Raw genomic sequence first — 21,678 nt, 5'->3', positions numbered from 1 at the left:
TGGGAGTGCCTCCACATGCCTGCAACTTCATCTTTTATTCCAGCCATTAAATAATCACAGAGCGGCCAAGCGATGTCACACCCTTGGCGATGCTTTGATGACCAACAGTGAGGCGCCTGTGAAGTGGAGTGCATGCTGGGATTTTTTTTTTTTTTTTTTGATGAGCGCAGGTTTGGTGCTGGAAGAGCAGACATGCTTCCATCCACCACACACGTAAAAAGAAAAGCAGCAAAGAATGAAGATAATACCAACGAGTGCATAGTGTTCTGGTCCCAGAAGCCATCAGTGATTGAAGGAGAAGCAAGTGTTTTTAGTTTCAAGCCTCACACCCCTAAAGCAGTGCAAAGTACACATTTCAATCTTCAAAACTGAACCCTTACAATCTGCCACTAGGCACATCTTGGTAATCAACCACTAAAATATCTCCAAGCCAATTTGTTTTGTTTTCCTTCTTTTTAAAGCAGGATTAGAAAGCGCTACAGGCCATCACTGACACCTGGTGGTAAAGTGGGTGAAAGGCAGAAATCTATAGTTTCATCTCAACGCTTGCTGAGGCTCCAGAGGGGATCCAGGCTACTGAGCGGGTCGTCTCCTTCGTCCCCTCGAGTTCCGTGGAGACCCTGGCCTTCTGCCGGCTGCAGAAAGCTTTGTTTAGTCACCCGCTGTTTCCCTCGACCCACCCCGTCCATGGAGAAGGCTTCAGGCGTCAGCGAGGCCAGGAGCTCCAGAGATGAAGGAGCCGGTGCGGAGGAAGCAGGAGGAACACTGGGCGGAGCCTCTGGGACTGGCTGATGGTTGGGTGCTGGCAGAGGAGAAGGGGAAACGGCATCAAGCCCGTTGGGTGGTGGAGGAGAGGCAGTGGGCGAAGTGAGAGGCGGGCTTAAGGAGGATGGGGGCTGTGGATCTGTGGCAGGACAGAGATCCTGGAGCTGCTGGATGTCCCCCAGTGAGTCAAGAGCAGGTAAGAGAGGGCCGACCTGCTCCTCAGCCTCCATGCCTGCATCTGTGGTACTTGGAGGCCGGATGCTTAGTTTAGCGATGGTGGCTTGAATGGAGCTGATGGGCATGTCACCGCCGAGGACAATATCCTGCTGAGATTCCTGTCTCGGGTAAGGCTTCAGAAAAACAGAGAGAGGTGTTTAAGAAATACAAATGAAAGAAGTGATGCAGAGAAAAAAAAAAACAAATACCTTCAGTACCTCAACTAACCAGAACTCACAATTCATTGGGAACAAGTGCAAAACTGTAAACAATTAGAGGGTTACAGTCAGATTAAAGTTGTGCAATTAGATGTGAGATGCTAAGGATTTGTTTTAAGAACCATTTCAGAAGTCCATGTCTAGAAATCTACAATAGAGGTGAGTAAAGTTTTGACTGCATAGCTCACAGCACTGAACAAAATTGGCTCCAGTAAATATATGTATGTGACATTCTGTCACCTACAAGCTGCGTGGCTATGGTTTTTCAAAGGATTATTAATCAGGAGCAACATATCTTTCCCTTTATGGTGCTTTGTGAGCCACTAACCAGTTGAACTTATTTGAAAGGACAGTATAAGAAGAGTGACAAACCTTTGTGGCTGCAGAGTTGGTGTTCTTGCTGCAGGTGGCGGTCGTGATGCCGTGGCGCTGAAGAACCTGCTCGGCGTGCTTCAAAACAGCCTCATAGCAAAACTTCAGGTGGAGCTGGAGGCAGACCGAAAGATGATATAAAGTGTGTACTATATGAAGAGCTATTCATCAGCAGTGCCTGATTCATGATGTACTTTGTCAGCATAGTCACATATTTCTACATTTTGGATTTTTGAGCAGCACTTTGCAAAGTGTTCTGTGCGACTGTTCATTTATCTCATAATGCTTAATTAAAATTTAGGTTTTAAACTCCTTGAAATGTACAATCAGCTTTTTCTGTTGTCTATATGTACATTTTTGCGTATTGCAGCTTTAAACCTACGACAACAAAGATCAATCCTAAACACAACATCAGAGTCCCATCTCTTTCTTACCTTCTCCTGTAGCATGTTCTTCCTCTGTTGTCTCATCTTCTTCACCAGCAGTGGAAGGTCTGGGATCCCATTTCCTGCCTCCAGCTCCTGAACAGCTGCATACAGCAGACAGAAGGCGCCAGTGCGTCCAACACCCGAGCTGAGACAAAAAGTGTACAGACTGATTAACAACAACTGAGATGCTAAAATGAATAACAAGGATCAAAACTTAGTTGGTCTTTTATCAGCAGGAAGCAAAAACAGTACACGTGTGTTATGTGTTGTCTACACTTGAAGGCTATGACCCGGAGGGCCAGGAGCATTTACATGCATTGAAGAAACTCCCTGTATATAAATGGAATGGACAACCACAAAAATACACTCACCTGCAGTGCACAACAACAGGTGTATGTAAGGGTCTCTGGTGAAAGTAGTGTCCGTGAACCTCTTGGATGAACCGCAGCAGATTGCTCTTGCTATCAGGAAGGCCCCTAATGGGATATGAAGAAATAATATTTGATGTACTTACGTTGCACTGCCAGGCTGACTAAGAAAAGTCTTTATCTACAGTTTTTAATATAAAGAGATGACTTACAGCTCTGGCCAGGAAGTAAACTGGAGATGGACAACAGTCCGCTTCAGGCTTTGGTCACGGTACTGCAGACTGATCATGCGCTCCACGTGTGTTGGTGTCATCTTCTGTGTTGTTAGGCTGAGTGTTATTGGTCCCTGAGAGAGTTGCTGGCCACGCTCCGTTGGGAAGTAACGCCAAACCTTTCCCTGTGAGGATATGGAAAGATGTTAAACACACAAACAACAAAGTAAATTAATTTAATGATGTGTAGCTTAATTTATTTGAGAAAAAAAAAAAAACAAAAAAAAAAAAAAAACACAAAAAACTTGAAGTTCTCTTGTAAAAAAACATTTTTACACACTACTGAAAAATAGTAATGTACAGATTATATACTTCCACTGTGCAAACTAAACTCTGTACCTTTTCCAGCTCCTGCTCCGAAACCAGCATAACAATCAGTGAAACTTTCTGCTCATACACCATCAGCCAGAAATCTGCTGCTGTGCCGGTGAGCGGAGCCTGCGTGGCAATAAGGCGTGGGCAGTATGGTGACAGGTCTTCCACATAGCTAGCGTTAATGTAGTCATCTTTCCCTGACTGTAGCACCACACGGTTTATGTCATAGGGCATTACGTCCTGATGACGGTTCTTCATGGTGTAGCAGCGGGCAATAGCAATGGAAAGCTGGCGAGCATCTTTCTCCTGCTGGTCCTGTAGCTCTTTCCAGCGGGCATCCAGCACAGAAAGCCCTCCCTCATTCTCTGAGGGGTTCTCCAGGGAATCTACTTGGGCTCTGTAACGTTCTAGTTCACTGTGAAGGCGGGCGACACGCTCTGGGGCTTGGTATGGGTCACCCTGGATCAAGAGAACTCCCTGGGAGCTTTTCTTTCTACGCTCCCCATCCTGAGGGTCAGCTTTGGTGGGTTGGAGAACATTAGTGGGGGCCTTGGTGCCTCCTGGTTGGCTCTCTGGACTTGAGGACAGGAGGTCATCTGTGCTTGAGTTCTGTCGTTCAAACAGTGAAGTGGAGGGAGAAACAGCAGAGGGAGAGGGAAGAGTCGATTGGGCTGTGCCTCCAGGAGTCGGGGTTGGAGCGGGCCTCTGCTGAGGGTTCAGACCTAGAGAAGACGGACCTGGAGAGGGTGCAGGGGAGGGAGAAGGTGAAGGGGAAGGTGGGATACTGTTGGGTGGCTGTGATACTGTAGGGCCTCCAGGAGTGGGCTGAATCATGTGCTGAGTAGGTGGGGCATGTATACCATGTGGGCCTATGGCAGTGGGTGGCTGTGGGGCACTTGAAGGTACATTAGGTCCTGGAGCTGGAGAATACATAGCTGAAGGCTGTGGATGTGTCATAGGAAGAGGAGCCTGAGGTTGTTGCGGAGCAGCAGGCTGTGGTGCCAGAGGCTGCTGAGGCATCATTGGCGCTGCTCCAGGGTAGCATACGCCCCCAGGATGAGGCAGCTGAGATTGGGGTTGGTTGGGCATCCGCATGGGCTGCTGCGGCATATTTGGCATGGGAGGCTGTCCAGGGTGATGGTGGTGCTGTGGGGGTAGTGTATTGGAGGGCATTTGAGGCATAGGCCCCCTTGGCAAGTGGCCCTGAGGACCAGGAACCATATGGGGTTGTGAAACAGGAGGCATCTGTGGGTGCATTGTAGAGTGAATGGGTTGGCTCGTTGAGGGCATGTAGTTTTGTGAAACTGGAGGCATCGGCTGACTTGTGGGGGGCGCTGGTGCTCTGGGACCACCTGGTATTTGCATCTGTGGGTGAGGCGGTATCTGCTGGGCACCGGGGGGCATGGAGACCTGTTGGTGCTGTGGTAGCATGTGTTGATGAGGGAGTGCTTGGGGCATCTGCTGGTTGGAATGAGGTGGGTAGGGTTGAGATACAGGGGGTGCTGCTTGAGAAGATGGGGGTCCTGGTGGGTGTGTAATCTGAGGTGGCCTTGGCATGGAGCCTGGCATCATTTGAGGGTGTTGAATATAGCCCTGTGGAGTCTGGTAGCCTTGGCCTCTTGGAGGCTTCACCTGAAAGCCATTTTGTTGTGACTGTAGCTGACCTGGAAATGCCTGCTGGTACTGGGGAGGAACACCAGGCTGTTGGGGCATATATGGATGTGGGTAGGCTTGTTGGTTTTGAAGAGGATGAGAGCCAGGAACAGCCCTTGGTCCAGGCTGGTACCCCTGAGGGAGTGGTTGTCCAATTGGCTGGGGGTACTGCTGTGGATGCTTCTGCTGTTGGGACTGGGGAGTCTGGCCTACACCCGGAATGGGACCTGTCGGTTGGGGAACAAACTGGGGGTATGCCCCTATCTGTGGAGGCACAGTGTAACCAGCTGAGGCTGCAGGTGGGACAGGGTGGTGTTGTGTGGGGGTGTAGCTGGGTATAGGTGCCTGGATGCTGTCCACCGTGGTGGTTGAAGGTCGAACAGGGACAGGGGCAACATGGCCAGGTTGGGGAGCTTGAGGAGGGGGAGGCCGATAGCTAGGGAGCCCTGCCTGGGGTGGCATTTGTGGAGGCCTCTGTGGAGTCATCTGTGGTAGGGGCCCACGTGGCAGGGGTCCCTGTGCTGCATGAGTCCCTGCAGTAGGAAACTGAGCAATCCGTGCCAGGAGTTCTGGAGGTGGCAGGTTAGCAGGGAAGCATGGAAGACCAGCAGCTGAAGCAGCCGGCCAAGGCAGAGAGGTGCCACCCAAGTTAGCACCAGGTTGCATGTAGGCATCAGGACCCGGCAGATGTGCTGCAGTGCGAGGGAGGGAAGGAATATCAGGAGGCAGGCTGCGGAGATCCTCAGGCAGGTCACCTCCCAAGGCCAAGATGGCCGCATTGATCTGGGCCAGTTCTGGATCCTCTAGGCCAGAAGAGGTGGAGTCAACATCCTTTGCCTTAAGGGACGGCTTAGCTGCCGTCGGCCTCGCTGGTGGCTTTTTCTGGGTCTCTCTGAGGAACGGCCAACACAAAGAGGACAGCATGAAAAATCACAAATGTGGATAGCATTTGTCTTTTACAAGTAGTTATAAGTTACTACTACATGAAGTACTAGTGATTTGTTGACTATAATTAAAGTACTCAAAAAGCTTTAAAATATTATTCTAATGTCTTCCTTACTTTTCGAGTATGGGTTTCCTTTCCTCTGCCCTGGTCTGACACAGGGCCTTTGCCCTCTCCAGTAGACGTGATGCTTTAGCTTCCAGGTCATCGTAGAACTCTTTTCCCTCCTGTGATTTCTTCATCAGGTCCTCGTAGGCTTCATATGAGCCCACCAGTCCCTGGATAGTTGTGTTCCACTGCTGCTCAGTCTGGGTCAGGCTTTTCCGAACAGAAGCGTATTGAACATTGGCTTCGGTTAAAGCCTTCAAGATGTTTTCCTGCGCTGCGAGGTTCTGGTCGATGTATACCTTTACTTGTTCGTACTTCTTCAGCTGCTCCTCAAATATGTGCTGGAGAGACACAAGTTAATAAGTCTCTCACGACAGCATTTATTTAGCAACTTAAACAAATAACAGTGTAACGTGGTTGCAAATGTGTTTTGCCAAACACCTTCATGTCTGCTCGCTCCGTAGTGACGAGGGTGGATGTGATGTCATCCTGCTGGATGAGGTCACGGAGCTGTTTTTCCAAAGAGCTTCTCTGTTCCCTCATCTCCTGCACCTTTCCCAGGATCCGCTTCATGCACTGCAGACCTGCTACTTCCTCTGCACAGACACAGATGCATGTATGTGTTTATATTTACAACTCAAACAAAATCATATTCACAGTTTGACCAGTTAAAAAATAAACAATTAAGCTGTAGGGTATCAAATAAGACATTGCTCACTATTTTCCAGCATTTTTTTTTAAGAGAAAATAATTCCTTAGTCACTGGACAGTCAGCTGGCTTACTGATTTAAACTAATAAAAAAAAAATTAGCTACTAAAACATATTAAAACATATACTGGATTTTGTCATTTGACCTAAATCTTAAGACTTTCCATTATTCATTAATGCGCAGCCCTGACTGCAATGCTACAAGAAAGGACATTTACAAATAGGTTTCATATTTATAGTAATTATCTAAACTTTTTAACTTTGAAGAGCAGAAAATCTTGGGTGACTTTAAATGACCCTAATGACTTTATCTGCTCTACTAAACCTTGCAAAATTACAGTAACTTCTCATTATCAAAAAGCCGTCACCTTCACTCAGCTGTGGCCGTGGCAGGGCTTCTCTCAGACTATCCAGTGGCCCCCCCAACAGACGCAGATTGCTGATGTGCAGGTTCATGGCCCGGTGGAGCTCCGTGTTGGTAAAACTGGCCTTCTCGTGAGCCTCCATATACTTCTCAAGGTCTCTGCGGATTTCAGCCAGAGCCTGGCCCTGGGCAGCTGGGTGCAACTCACCCACAGCAGGGCCACCAACTTCCTGGAGGGCTCGCTCACCTGCTTCATCCACCTCTAGCACATCTCTGATCTCTTTCAGTGAAGACTCCACATCAGTAAAGACACCAGAGAGCACTGTGCAGGAGAGGACATGAATAGTCATGAAAATATTGCAAAAATTTGGGGGGAAAAATGTGGCTTTTAGTTATCAAGAGATCATGCATGCTTAATTTTGTACATGCATATTTGTGCAAACTATTATGGACACACACCACTCGCTAGGACAGTTAAAGGTCAGCAATATTTTAATGTTGTGACATGAAATAATCTTCAATTCAGCTTTGGATTTAATGAAGAGCTTTCACTTAAATAATTTGCTGTAGGGACAGCAAATTATTAATAATGACCCACAATTTCGCTGTTTGTCATCAGATGACCTACTCACTCAATTGCTTCAATTAGGAGACAACTGTTTCATAAGAATGTAGCTTTTCTAAATCAAAGTGTTTGATTAAATTATTGAGCACCAGCTGCTGTAGCTGGGAAAAACAATTCCAGCTGTTGAAATTCGAGGGTTTCGCTTCTTCACTGTGTAACCTCTGTGCACTCTCATAATAAAAGATAGCAACTGCAATTGTTAGGTCTGCTGTGCTTGCCTGTGGCACTCACCTTGCATGGACTGAATGAGGCTCTTGACGGTGTCAGGACGGACGCTGAGGGCAGCGCACTTCTCCATCAGGACTGGAGGAAGGTGGTTGTACATATCGAGGTTGTCTACAGACTCTGGCTCCAAGCCTAGAGAGTCCATGAACTGCCTGTAGAAGGAGGAGGCAATAACAGTTACCTAATACTGCAACAGAATCTTTAAAACAAAACCCTAGTATTTTAAGTACTTTAGTATTTAATGTGGGTATAGATTAAAAGTTTTGCTGTACCAAGATTGGTTCTTATTTAAAATTCAACTGGGGGAAAGAGAGATATTGAGTAAGCCTTAGTTCGCTTACCACTTGAATGCAAAATTAATGACACATCATACTCACTCTAGTGTTTCATTCTTGCTTTCAATCTTAGCCATCACATCCCTCAACAGCTTGGCCTTTTCTTCACTGAAAAAAAAAAAAAATACATAAGATGTAAAAATGAAGATGAATAACGTACTAAAATATGATTGCGGATATTTTCCCATTTCTAGGATGAACTTGACATCCACAGAGGGAGCCTACCTGTACAAAGAAGAGGCTTCGTGGGCAGCCATGGGCACCAGTTTGGCAAAAAGGTCTGGTCCAGTGACAGTCGGGTCGGTGGGATTGACCGGCAGAGCTTTCACCAGAGGAGCACCTAGAAAGACAAAAAACATTTATGTAAAAGCGCAGATGAGCATAAAAGGAGAGCATGTAACCAAATGCATTCAAAAGAAGAGACTACTGTCATTTTACTTTTTAGCATCACTTGTACCTAATTTTACTCTTACATCCCAAACGTCGGGCAACTTGATTCAACAAACATAAGTTTGTCTTAATGAAATAAAAATATTCACAAAAAAAAAAATCTTTGGTAACATCTCAAATCTGAATATTTAAGAATGTCTGCAGTATTATGACAGAGTAAATCACTTACTTTGGTTATGGGAAAATTAACCAACCAAGAAAAAGTAGTTTAATCAGTCAATAAAGTAGACTGATACCCCAACGTAATTTGAAAAAACTGCTTGGCCACTGGTCTGTTTCAAAACAGAGAATCATGTTCTGTCCTCGGCTTATTTCTCAAAAAGGGCCTAATCTAGAATAAATGGTTGTCAACTTTTGCATTTAAATATAAAAACTGGCTAATATTAGCTTTGACTGTGCATTACTGTTGGCCAAGCATAACATGACATGCAAAACTACTTTAGAAACTACATATACATTAAAATCCATGAATTTTACTTAGTGAAACTTGATGATTAAAATAATTATATCCAAGGAAAACAGAAAACAAAGGCACGACACCAGGATAAAAATGAAGGAAGATATACAAAAACATATTCATACACAGTGTATACATATTTGCAACACCCTATATGCAAAACCAGCTTTGCATGTACTGACTGAGCGAAACATACTGATGTTTCCTGTTACCTTTTACAGATGCTAGAGTCTCCAGAGACGGAACAGTCTCATGATAAATGAAATCATTGTCCTTTTTGGCAGAGTTAAACCTGCAAGGTCAAAGAAAAAAAAAAGCTCAAAAACCGCTGATGATCATGAAGTGGCCGTAACTGTTAACTAAGAGTTTTTGCTCACTTTCCACCGATAACATCCATGGTGAACTTCAGGGCCTCTTGCACGCTGTCAGGTTGTCCCTGGTTGTAGTAGGATAAAAGGAGAATTCAGAACGAGTGATTGAACATCTTTTTTCTAAATCACAGAGTGTGTTTCCAGTAATAGGAAGTCTATGCATCTGTATGATGCATGTCTGCAAAGACAACTTCAGAAAATTTGATTCTCCCAAAAACATTTGAAGTTCAAGTGTGAAAACAGTTCAAGGAAAGTTCAAGTTACACTAAAACGACCTAAGCATGGATTGCCGGGAAGGTAGAGAGAAGTAGTACCTTTGCTAGTTTGACGGCTTCATTGAGTTTGTCCAAGGAGCTCTGCAGGTAAGCCAACTGTGGGGGGAAAATGAGCATTTAAGCCATTTAACCGACAGAAAAATAAACATGACTCAACAAAACTAACTAAGAAACTGGTCAAACTAACTGAAACAGTTTTACCTCTAAAATTTAAAATAAAATTAACCATTGTGACACTCAAACGTCATGTTTAATTCAGATTAAAAGAAACTATTCCCTTATTAGTACCAAGAAGGAAAGAGTTTCTTTCCAGTTTCCCTGGATGTCAGGAAAGGGTACATGTCACTAATGTCACTAGTTCCTGGTGGCAGGATGCCAGTAAGACAGGAAGAGTTTTCATTCTTACATATTTGTTTTTAAACATAAATAAATCTATGAGGTAACATAACCACTGTGCTCTAATGTGCCGCCACCAACCCCCACAAACCAAATGTTAGTCATAGGTATTGGTTTGTTAATAGTGTGATATTTTCTCATTTTCACATTCTTACTAAGATTAAGATAAAGAATATCCTATTACCTCCTGAGAACAGTGGAAAAAATGTCACGTCACTGTCTTTACAGTTAGGCTAGCTCAACTGCATACTAGCTTAACCCAGCTTTATACGCAGCATACAGACATGTTAAAAAAAAAAAAGGTCAAAGAGTGTATTTCAAGAAATGCAAAACAATAGTTTTTTAAGCGATGGCGAGCTGGCATTTTTAGAGTGCTTGCCACTCAAAGCACTATGCGCTGTGTGCACTTTAACCACTTTAAAATCACCAACAACCAAATAAGAGTTCGTCGAATGTGGGAGGAAGCCACAGTGTTCAGAAGAAATTCATACAGGCATATGGTGAACATGAAAACACCACACAAAAAAGCCCCGTTTGATTTGAACCCAGGACCTTCCTGCGTTCAGGCAACATTGCTAACCACTGAACCAGCTCGCCACTCAAAGATCTGCAGCACCAGGTGGGCTTCCATACATGTGCTAACCAGGAAAAACCAACTTAGGCCAAAGATCAGACCACAGCGGACTCGCTATGTTGATGTGGCTGTAAGGAAAATGATCAGCTGGAAACCCTCAATTTGAGCAATACATGTGCATTAGTAGAGATTATAAGACAAAAATACCCTTTCTAATCTAGTTAAAGAAAAAATACTTGTTTGTCTTTATTTTAGTTGAACTGTTATACAATTAAATGTATTAATAACATTAGAAAATGGGAAAATTTTAAAATTATATCAGCACTAAATCCTCTGGTGGGATTTTTAATCATATTAGTAGCAATGCAGCAAAATATGACTGCACAAATATAAACCACAGCACCCTGACAGTGGAAAATAAATAATGCATCTGTGTGTTGGTCCTACCCGTTCTCCATACTTCTGCTGCTCCTCTGCCTGTTTTCCCATATGAAGCTGTTGAGAGAAGCGAAAGCAATTACTGAGACCAAACTCAGCACACACAAACAAGTGCATACATGTAGGGAACTAATTTCCCCCATAAACACTCACATGCGCGATAGAAGCAAAGTAATAAATCTTCATCTGAACCAGTTTCTTCCAGTCTTTCTGGATCTTTCCCAGCATGGAAGCCGTCTCAGAGTTCTCCAGAGCCCTGCACGCTTCTTTGTAGTAATCCACCACCTGTAGCAACAGGGCCGCAGTTATTAGCATTTAATATTAAAATTAATGATGACTATATGATTCATATTTAATGGTAAGAAGTCAACCTGAGCACTGATGCGAGCAACCAGGAAACTCTTCCTGTTGTCCAACATGGACTTCTCCAGAAGACATTCCTGAGCCTGGCCCTGCGAGAGGGACCAAGGTTAAGGACACTCATTTGTTTTGTGTGTGTGTGTGTGTGTGTGTGTGTGTGTGTGTGTGTATTTTAATCCATGCATGTGCATGTAGGTGTGTAATCTACCAGCATAAGGTTGATGTTGAGGTTCAGAATCTGGTGGCTCATATCCACACTGAAGTTGTGGCTGAAATGGTCTCTCAGGTAGGAGAAGGCTCCTGCTGAGCACTGGAAATGAGTGCAGGACACCTTCATCCCCTAAAAATGAAACAGAAAGAGTCAGTGGGACTGTGTGAGCACACAAAATGGCCAGAATTACTCTGCGCCCATGTATGTGTCTCTCTTACCTCCTCAGATACCCTGTTGTCCATGGCTCCCAACATGGAGTGCAAGGCCCCTGCAGGAAATCCACAGATAAGTTTGGTGGAATTTGTAGGTTTTGTTGTTCACATTCAATAAATAATTGGCATATAAGCTGAAAATTATCTGAATTTCTCCACATTGTTCTTTAAAGGAAGTGATTTGTGTGACATGCTCAACAGTGGCATGCCCCTACAGCATATACAATATGGTACTGAGGGGTTTCATGTACATATTTAACATTAACTTCTGAAAATCTCCAACACCATGAAGAAAAAGCGATTGTTTGTGTCAACCATAGAATTCTGAAATAACACAAGTCAAAGCTAACACAAGTAAACACAACCGGCAACCTTCCGATTACAAGGCGAACTCCCAACTCTTTGGAAAGCTGAGTTTCGCCTGCCACACCTGTTCTCAGTCAAGAAATCACTTAAGTAGGCCCTGCCTGACAAAGTGGAGCAGACAAAAAATATAATGAATTCTGCTGTCTACCAAAAAATCCTGAAGGAGAATGTCAAGCCATCTGTTTGTGACCTCAAGCTGAAGCGCACTTGGCTTTTGCAGCAGGACAATGATCCAAAGCATATCAGCAAGTTTGTCTCTGAATGACTTGAAAGAAAAAACAAAATGAAGACTTTGGAGTGGCCTAGTCAAAGTCCTGACCTGAATCTGACTGTGATGTTGTGGCACGACATTGAAAAAGCGCTTCATGCTTGAAAACCCTCCAATGTGTCTGAATTACAACAATTCTCCAAAGATGCCTCTACAGTGTTGTAAAAGACTCATTGTGAGTTATTGCAAACGCTAGATTGTAGTTGTTGGTGCTAAGTTATTATGTATTGGGGGTAATCACTTTTTCCCACAGGGCCATGTAGCTTTGGATTTCTTTTCCCTTAATAACAAATACCCTCATGGATGAAGCTCCATCTGATTAAAATATCATTTAACAAATACTACAGTACTGAGCAAGACAGCATCGGAAGTTCCAATCAACTGCTTTCATGTTTTTCATTTTTTGTTTTGTTTTTTTAAACTGACATGTTCAGATGTGTTTAACTGTTACAGTTTATTACTATTATTGACTCTAAGTGACTCACCCAGATTGTACAGGATGCAGGCTTGCTCATAGCTGATGTCATCATGGGTGACTGTTTTTCCAGAGAAAATTTCAGTCCTGTTTTCCAAAGAAAATAGAAAAGTATTTTTAAAGAGAATAAAATGCCTGAACAATATCATATATTATTGATTTCTAAACCATAGTATTATAATGACACTGTATTCATAGACACTACAGAAAAAACACTGAAGGACTGCATTAATTAAATGCAGTTGAATTAAGTCTAAATTAGAATTTAGCAGTACAGGTTCGCACGCCTAATGTCAGTTCATTCATTCTATCCACATCCCAACATTCAGCAACTAAGCCAGTGTGCTGACACTGCTCTCTACGAGCAAGCTGCAGTGAGTGTGTCTCTAAAATAAGCTTCTCTGGTGTTCAGCAGTACAGACTGCAGTTGGATGGGTATGTGTAAACACTCCATACAGTTTCTGTGGATTCCTGTGTGTTATTACCATGAGATGGGTACTGCAGCCTCCTGGCCGGTTCCCATGGGCACCCGGCTCTGCAGATAATGCAGCTGGCCAAAGTACTTCCTCAGTGTGCTGCATCCCTCGAAATCCCTCGTCACATTCACTGCGCTCTGCGAAGCAGACACAAACATTGTGTTTCTGTTGTGTTTAATCAGCTACAAAAATCATTACTCTTGCAAAGACGCTCTGACCCAGCCCAGCGATGAATTATGTAACAATGGGTTTCAGTGCTTAATGCTCAGAATTTATCATTTTCCTTGGCAACACTTCAAAAGGCCTCATTATGATATGATTGATAACTTGTATCAGAATGTTTTGTATTGAAAATCCCTGTCCACATGGAAATACTACTATTAATGTAAAACTGCACACATATGACTATACATGATGATCTTAACCTCATCACAAAACAGACAGTTTGTAGTTGTGATGCACTGGATGGAGGTTTCTTTTACTATCTGGTTGGGATTGTGAGTGTTAAGGTTAAATATTAATGACTTTACGTGATAACCAAGTTTATTCATCACAATTTTATTTACACAGTCCTTTCAAGGTGCTTTATAGTGAAAAGTATACACCTTGCAGTGTTAGAGAGAGAATCCAAATAATCAAAAGATCCCCTGTGAAGAAGCACTTAGCAATGGTGGGAAAGAAGAACTGTCAACAGAACACGGCGTCCTGCAACAAACACTATAACCCCGGCAATATCCCAGTAAGGACTCATAGCTGTATGTGAACTATGCCTGGAAGCTGGGAACACTTAATTTCAGGTACAAGGAGATGCCTAAAAGTGAATTCCACTATATTCAATAGCAACCCACATAACGATGGACAAGTCCGAGTCACAGAAATCTGACTGAGAATACTTTGACACAGTGCTCACCTGCCGCAGCGTCTCCAGTTTCTTCAGCTGTTCGTTGTAGTTGTCCGGATTCTCTCCATAGTTCTTCAAGATGAACTAGAGAAAAAGAAGCAGAAGAAAGAAGTAGGTGAATGTGCTGCTGAAACTCAGGTAAAAACAAAATTAAATGAAGGGTTAAATCCTAATAAAGAAATAAAAATATCATCTCTAATACTGAGGGTTAAATTGTTTAGAAAAAAAATTCAAATGTCTTTGAACTGGGGCTCATAACTCATTATGTTAATCTTTAGTCTTGAGCATAAGCCAAGCATTTAGACTCTTGGAGCTTCAAGACTTCCCATCATGCTTTGCCAGGACTCACACTTGTCCCCCATAAGCACTACAATAAGCTTTAAGCTACTACCGTAATTGTCAGGTCAGGAGGTAAACAGCCCTGCAGATACTCATTCTTCTACTAGTGCTTTTGTTTCATTTTTAATTCAATCATGGAAAGGTCACAATGACAAAGCAAGAAGACGGGCACAGTCACGTTGTTACTCCTTCAGGCCAAATATGTGCTGTTGTGCATTAGTTTGGGGTAAACAGAGAAAATGTTGGTATTTTAGATACATTTTTAAATAATGTTGTTCTGATCGACTACCCCTTATTTAAAGGCTACACTTTTAAGGCCAATAAAAATAATAAAATAATCATTCTTAGTATTTTTTAAGAAAACACTCTGTCGTTAAATTAAATCAAAATAAATCTTCCTATTACCAAAAAGAATTACTAATAAGAAAGTCTGAAACTGCATCTCCACCTCCACAGTGGCTAAAAATATACTCCACACCATGTATGAACTGAATCCTTGGACCTAAAAGGATGTCTGGATCCAGATCAGTTTGTGACATTTTTGTGGAAACATCTCGAATTTGCTTAGATAAATCTGAAATACATTTGTGAAACTATGATCCCACAAGTGCAATTTTGTTCTCTGTGCCATAACCATTTGCTAACAAACAAACCAAACCAACCACATAACCCCTCTGATTATTGTATTTAGTCATGAGGACAAAGTCCTTTTACGTGCATGAGGAAGAAGTTTGGGAAGACAAATGAGTCACCAGATAAAGATGATACCAGCTTTAATAGGCAGTCAAATGATCTGGAGTTTAAATATCCGAGATGAGTTTTGGAAGCAGCAGGCCTAAAAAAAAAAATCCGTTAATATTTAATTTTCTTTTTTTCAAGTTAAGAGCGAAATCCCTTTTTGACACCATACAGGAATAGGCTCTTCTAACGCCCAATAGGAAAAACAAAGCTTGGACTTGGACGCTCACATAAACAAGGTTTTCTCTCAGAATGGATTTGAAAGCACCAAAAAAAGGGCCCGAAACTCTTTCTTTTTTCCCATTTTTTAAAGAGTTATTATCTTCCATATTTGTCCTCTACAATTTTGTTTGTTTCTGTTTTTAAATGCCTTTATTTGTTTTTAACATGCGCTACATAACAGGATAGCCCACCTTTCTTACGGTTAAGGTAAGAAGTAGCGTCACAGGTGTAGTGACAACTTTCCCTGTGTATTTCGTTATAGAAGCTTATGTAAACCCGTGTTTAATATTAAGCAGGCTGATAGTTTGAATAGTACAAACTGCTCCGCTCGCTCAGGTGCATGTGACAATGAGATCATTGTTTATTATTCTCATGTCGGAAGGCTGACTCGAGGCGTAGGAGTCCTAGAAATACTCACATATGCCTTTCGCGTTGGCAGTATTTTTGATCGATTCCTACAAAGCTAGCCACTTAGCTGAAAGCTAAATATCAACTTGAGTTTTTAGCTTATTACCAGCTAGCAAGCAGCTTGCTAACGTTAGCAAACAAAGGCAGTGAGCAGGAGGGGTTTGCCTGACACAGACCTTTGCTAGCACGTCAGCTACCCGTTCTGGAAAAATCTTTTACCCTCGACAGGTAGCGACAACTGTTGCTTTGAGTTATGGCTAGCGGTATCCACTTGACAAGGTTATCCCTTCGTTCATAATCCTGTTTAATTGACTTTCGACCTCAGCCCTGTTGCTCCACTCCCCACCCAGCTCACCTGCCTCACGGACGGGCTGAACTGGAACTCCCCAGCCTCTTTCAGATCCAGCCAGATCATCGGCATCCGGGGGACCGCCTCCATCGCGGCCGAATCTACACGGAGCTCTCAGTCGGTGCGATGTCAAAATCCCGCTGACGAATTTGTGGACGTTAACGGTTTTCCTGAAGATAGCTTTTCCCCCCAAACAACTGTGTCATGTATCCATTTACACTTCAACCGGAAACTGGAAACACACGTGACGTAGGCCTTCGATATGCTTGCGAGCGTTTCTGGGAAATGTAGTTCCTGAAGAAACTAGACTTAGGATATAAATCACAATGGAAAGTAGCTAACGTATAATTTTATTATACAGCCACAAATTTAAAACATTTACAACTAAATATTTTATAGGAAAAAAGTGAACCCAATATAATTGATTTTCTTGTGTCAGAAGAAATGAGAAAGATACAAATTGCCATAGCAAGAGTGAAACGTTTTTGTTATACTTTTAAAACTTTAACCTAAATCAAATCTTTTTTTAATAATATATTTATATTATGTAAAGCGAATTGGTTAATGTGGTCATAGTTTTTAACTTTTTAGTTTTTAACATATTACAGTAAATTAAAAACTACAACTGCACACTCATGTCTTTAAACTAATTGTTTAATTAAACCATAAGGATTATTTGTTAAGGAATGGTTTACCATGATACTCTTTTTTAAATGTTGAGCAGCCTATTGGTTAGTTTATTTTCAGCACTTCACCAATGAGTGAATGATTCTCCTGGAGAGAACAGTAGTGCATATTGGGCTGCAGATGCTGGGGATCATAATGTCAGAGTTCTAAAAACAACTGGGTCACAGCCTGGGGCAGCTGTTACAGATTAATTATGGAATAATATTTAGCCTAATCCATAATAAGATGCATGTGCATACTCGTCTACCTCCATGGAACACTGATTGTTTTGTCTTTACATTGTCTTTACAGACATTAGAGTTAAAATTATGCAAACTGGCAATGAAGTTCTAAACAGTAAACAGTGTCACCTGTTAAAAAGGTTTTTCTGGGAACTAGTGGCAGTTTTTGAAGGCGCTGTGTATTTATTGCATGTTCACACGATCTCTGCATTTTAAAATAAGTGGAGAAATTGGAGCTTTCACCTTTTTATCTTTTTAAAACAGCCACATCCGGGATAATTTATATTTATGAATTAAAGGACTGCTGCTAATGAAATGGGGCAGACCCATTTCCTCTCCTAAAGTAAAGCCGACTGTGTGAGTGAAAGTTATGATCATTTACATTTCTGTTACCGTGGAGTGTCAGCTTTGGCTGATAAGCTGTCATATTTGCGGCAGTGTATGAGAGAGAGCCGGAAACTCCCTAGTCTGTGACAAACTCATACATCATTTCCTTCTTGTAATTACATAAAAAAGAAAAACTTATGCAAGAGGGCTTTTTTTTTTAGCCTGTAGGTTATGTTTATGGTAAATCTGAGATCTAGATGGTGACAGGAGTTCAGTTATAAGATGACAGAAGTTCTTTTGGAGTGGTAATTCAACACAATATTACTGAAAGTGGAATGACAGTGTATAAATCATAGAAATTACTCCGGCTTAGGTTCTACACAAATATTTACCTACATTATAGCAGCTACCAGCCTTGAAGTACTTATTAGATCAGTGAAGGTGCACTCAGTGTAGATAGATAGATAGATAGATATTAGGGGTGCAACGATACTCGTATCGATATTGAACCGTTCGATACAGTGCTTTCGGTTCGGTACGCATATGTATCGAACAATACAAAATTTGTAATTTATTTTATCAACTTTCCTTCTGACGATGCTGTCTGTGTTGAGCGCTCAGTGAATCTGCGTTCGACTACTCCGCCTAGGCTGCACTGTCGAGTGCAGATCCACTGAGCGTTCAACACAGACAGCATCATCAGAAGGAAGAGTGCAGGGCAAGCTAGCGAGACAGAAGTTAAGCTCTCCTTGCAGCATGGCAAATTGAACCTCCCCCACCCTCATTCAGATCTGGCGTTTGGAATTATTTTGGTTTTCATGTGAGGTATGACCCTGAAGGTAAGCGCGTCATGGACTAAAGTAAAACAGTATGTTGGATGTGCCATGCAATGCTCAATTACATGGGTGGGAACTAGTGTGTTAGCGCAGTTAGCTCGTTAACGTGTTGGCCGTCTAGCCCCACACAGGGGTAGCTCGTTAACGGAGATTTGCCGTGTTGTGGCGTTAACGTCATTTCAACGAGATTAACGTTGACAGCACTAGTGGGAACACAACGAATATGACTGCACATTTACGTTGACATCATCCTAGTGCAAAGACAAGTGGAAGCAGACAAAAACAACAAGCATGCATGCTACAAACTTTACCCGAGTCATTTAGACAGCCGTTAGCACATGATTCTCCTTATGGGGACCTGATATGTTTAATATTGTGGCGAGCTCAGACAGGGAGGAGACGGAGGTATCGTTTGGTCTTGCTTCCCGTGAGCTAGCCAGGGAGCACAGCCATTTATTGACATCAGCAGAAGAACACTGCGGCTAGCTAACTGCTCAGCGCGGCAACCGCACAGCGACAACAACACACAGAGCGCCCTCTGACCCCGGAAGGACACACCGTCGCAGCGAGAAGGCGTCACCCGTCACTATGGCAACATAAACAAAACATAACTGTACAAACAGAACCCCGAACAGCCCTGACCCGCTACATAGCCCCCACCTAAGGGGTCAGTCGTCCCCGACGACCCCATTACCCCACACAAAGTCCTGCAAATGTCCAGGTGCCTTCTTTTGGCGCACCGGCCGGTCACGACCAGCGGGGGAAAAGTCACTCGGGTCAGAACATGGGGTGCCACCATCATCCCACTTCTGACACCAATGTGGCGAGCTCAGACAACGAGGAGACGGAGGTGTCGTTTGGTCTTGCTTCCCGTGAGCTAGCCAGGGAGCACAGCCGTTTATTGACATCTGCAGAAGAACACTGCCGCTAGCTAACTGCTCAGCGTGGCAACAACAACAACACACAAGGCGCCCTCTGACCCCGGAAGGACACACCGTCGCAGCGAGAGGGCGTCACCCGTCACTATGGCAACATAAACAAAACATAACTGTACAAACAGAACCCCGAACAGCCCTGACCCGCTACAATATGCTGCTGAGAATATAGCCCAGAAGAAGCGTATAGTATAGCTTTTATTTTGGAAAGAGCCATTTCTCTGTAATAAACTCTCTTTTCCAAAGATGAGTGATTCCTCAATCAGATACAGGTGTTACCGCGCCAGATCCGCGGCCCCGAACCGTAGTAAGGAAACCTCTGGCAGTTACTTGAAGGTTCCGTAACTGACTCGTAGCCGGCAACAGCTTACTATACAGGTCAACTCCGCTAGCAAAAAGATCGAAGGAGGCGTAGGAAACTGCTTCACCGAACTTTATTTCTTCTCTAAGGCACGAACACCGCGTACAGTGGGCTGAAACAGTTTACTCACAGCGAGCATCGCCGACACAACTCTGGCTGTCGATGGAGTTATTATATTCCTTTTATTTATTTTCTTTTCGTCTCTTCTGTAGCTAACCGTTACTTTTTCCCCTTCTCCGCTCTCTCTCTTCACACACACACCAGGCAGTCCCGCTACACACATCCCGAATACATTTCCCATCAGGCTTCATCCTTAAAGGGCCATGCCTGTAACACAGGGCTTGCAAAATCGCTAGCCCGACATCCCGGGGCTAGCGATTTTTCCAGTCGTACTACCAAAATCTATCTCTGCCCTGCCCGTCGGGCTATTGTAGGAAGGAAAAATATATGTCAATGCTTTTGCATTCTTTCGGAAATGTAGCTGGGTAATTATGTCATTGGCATCGGTGAGCCACTGTCAATATGTGACATATTGAAATCGCGTTTGAATTTGCGCTTGTTTTTTGCTTTCACTTTGCAAATGTCCAGGTGCCTTCTTTTGGCGCACCGGCCGATCACGACCAGCGGGGGAAAAGTCACTCGGGTCAGAACATGGGGTGCCACCATCATCCCACTTCTGACACCAATGTGGCGAGCTCAGACAACGAGGAGACAGAGGTGTCGTTTGGTCTTGCTTCCCGTGAGCTAGCCAGGGAGCACAGCCGTTTATTGACATCTGCAGAAGAACACTGCCGCTAGCTAACTGCTCAGCGCAGCAACCGCACAGCAACAACAACAACAACACACAGGGCGCCCTCTGACCCCGGAAGGACACACCGTTGCAGCGAGAGGGCGTCACCCGTCACTATGGCAACATAAACAAAACATAACTGTACAAACAGAACCCGGAACAGCCCTGACCCGCTACAATATGCTGCTGAGAATATAGCCCAGAAGAAGCGTATAGTATAGCTTTTATTTTGGAAAGAGACATTTCTCTGTAATAAACTCTCTTTTCCAAAGATGAGTGATTCCTCAATCAGATACAGGGCTTGCAAAATCGCTAGCCCGACGTCCCGGGGCTAGCGATTTTTCCAGTCGGGCTACCAAAATCTATCTCTGCCCTGCCCTTCGGGCTATTGTAGGAAGGAAAAACATATGTCAATGCTTTTGCATTCTTTCGGAAATGTAGCTGGGTAATTATGTCATTGGCATCAGTGAGCCACTGTCAATATGTGACATATTGAAATCGCGTTTGAATTTGCGCTTGTTTTTTGCTTTCACTTTGCAATCGTGCAAACTGTGTATGGAGAGCGACAGCACTGATTGGTGAGTGATGATAATTTGCGCACCAATTACTCTGACATCGTCTTATCAATCGTTAGCTTACTATGCAAACATGACAAGTGAAATCTCCCGCAGCAAGCTTAAACATATGAGAGGTTGATCGCGCAGAGAATCGCTGAGCGTTATGTGTGTGTGTGTAAAAGCAGCATGATATATATTTTAGTTCTGCTGAGCCAAATAAGAGAGGTCAGGGTGAAGAAGTGACAGCCAAAGAAAAGCTTACCACAAAACGGAAAAGTTATGACAAATCAGACTATAAGGCAAAAAGAAAGTGCAGCTTTATGGTTTCATGGACAAAAGAATTTCTGTGGCTGCAATATGAGGAGCTATATAACCGGGGCTGCACATAAGTGGTCCGCAGGTGCGCATTCGCTGTCAAAAAAAACAAAACAAAAAAAAAAAAAACGCGCACAAGATAAGAAGTTGCAATGTGTGTTTGCATACATAAGATTTTCTGGAGGAGGACAGACATTTGTTTAAAACTCTTAAAGATGTCGAAGAAGCTCCTTTAAGCAATTACTTTGGTGTTCCTCCACCTCCAAAGAAATGTCAGAAGGAGTCCGAACCACAAAAGAAGCACGTATTCTCGGAAAAGTGGTTGCAGGAGGTGAGCAGGCTTCAAACAAATGATGAACGCACAGAGATGTGGTGCGGAATGTGCAGTGAAAATCCTACTCTAGCGGACAAAAACTGCTTTTTATATGGACGCAAACGCGCGTTGCA

The 21,678-nt window shown here is 43.4% G+C and overlaps 1 protein-coding gene across 2 annotated transcripts; it reads right to left on the bottom strand.

Annotated features, from left to right (window-relative positions):
* Window positions 1-138: 138 nt before the first annotated feature.
* Window positions 139-16,460, bottom strand: ptpn23a (protein tyrosine phosphatase, non-receptor type 23, a). 2 transcript variants are annotated; one of them, XM_040030644.1, is made up of 24 exons: window positions 16,209-16,460; window positions 14,156-14,230; window positions 13,255-13,382; window positions 12,780-12,856; window positions 11,667-11,716; window positions 11,446-11,577; window positions 11,249-11,329; window positions 11,031-11,162; window positions 10,887-10,934; window positions 9,509-9,565; window positions 9,201-9,259; window positions 9,036-9,115; window positions 8,142-8,256; window positions 7,959-8,024; window positions 7,588-7,733; window positions 6,736-7,053; window positions 6,100-6,254; window positions 5,668-5,999; window positions 2,979-5,499; window positions 2,580-2,764; window positions 2,371-2,475; window positions 2,006-2,144; window positions 1,572-1,685; window positions 139-1,115 (listed from the first exon to the last, which is right to left on the bottom strand). In XM_040030644.1, exons 1-24 carry the CDS (start codon window positions 16,290-16,292, stop codon window positions 540-542), a joined length of 5,775 nt encoding a protein of 1,924 aa, XP_039886578.1. In that variant the 5' UTR covers window positions 16,293-16,460; the 3' UTR covers window positions 139-539. The 2 variants fall into 2 exon arrangements, with proteins under 2 accessions (XP_039886578.1, XP_039886579.1); XM_040030645.1 differs by having other exon boundaries at window positions 16,213-16,385.
* Between the last annotated feature and the right edge of the window lie 5,218 nt (window positions 16,461-21,678).

Source organism: Simochromis diagramma, unplaced genomic scaffold (assembly GCF_900408965.1).
Source record: "Simochromis diagramma unplaced genomic scaffold, fSimDia1.1 OVJJ01000361.1, whole genome shotgun sequence".
Lineage (NCBI taxonomy): Eukaryota > Metazoa > Chordata > Actinopteri > Cichliformes > Cichlidae > Simochromis > Simochromis diagramma.
The sequence above is the reverse complement of the archived record's forward strand: the minus strand, read 5'-3'. Positions and strand labels throughout refer to the sequence as shown.

Coding starts and splice junctions, on each gene's coding strand:
- ptpn23a (XM_040030644.1), bottom strand. CDS start 16,292: ATGGAGGCGGTCCCCCGGATGCCGATGATCTGGCTGGATCTGAAAGAG. Junction 12,857..13,254: donor GCTGCAGTACCCATCTCATG/GTAATAACACAC, acceptor TTTGGAAAACAG/GACTGAAATTTTCTCTGGAA. Junction 9,566..10,886: donor AGCAGAAGTATGGAGAACGG/GTAGGACCAACA, acceptor TTCCCCCCACAG/TTGGCTTACCTGCAGAGCTC.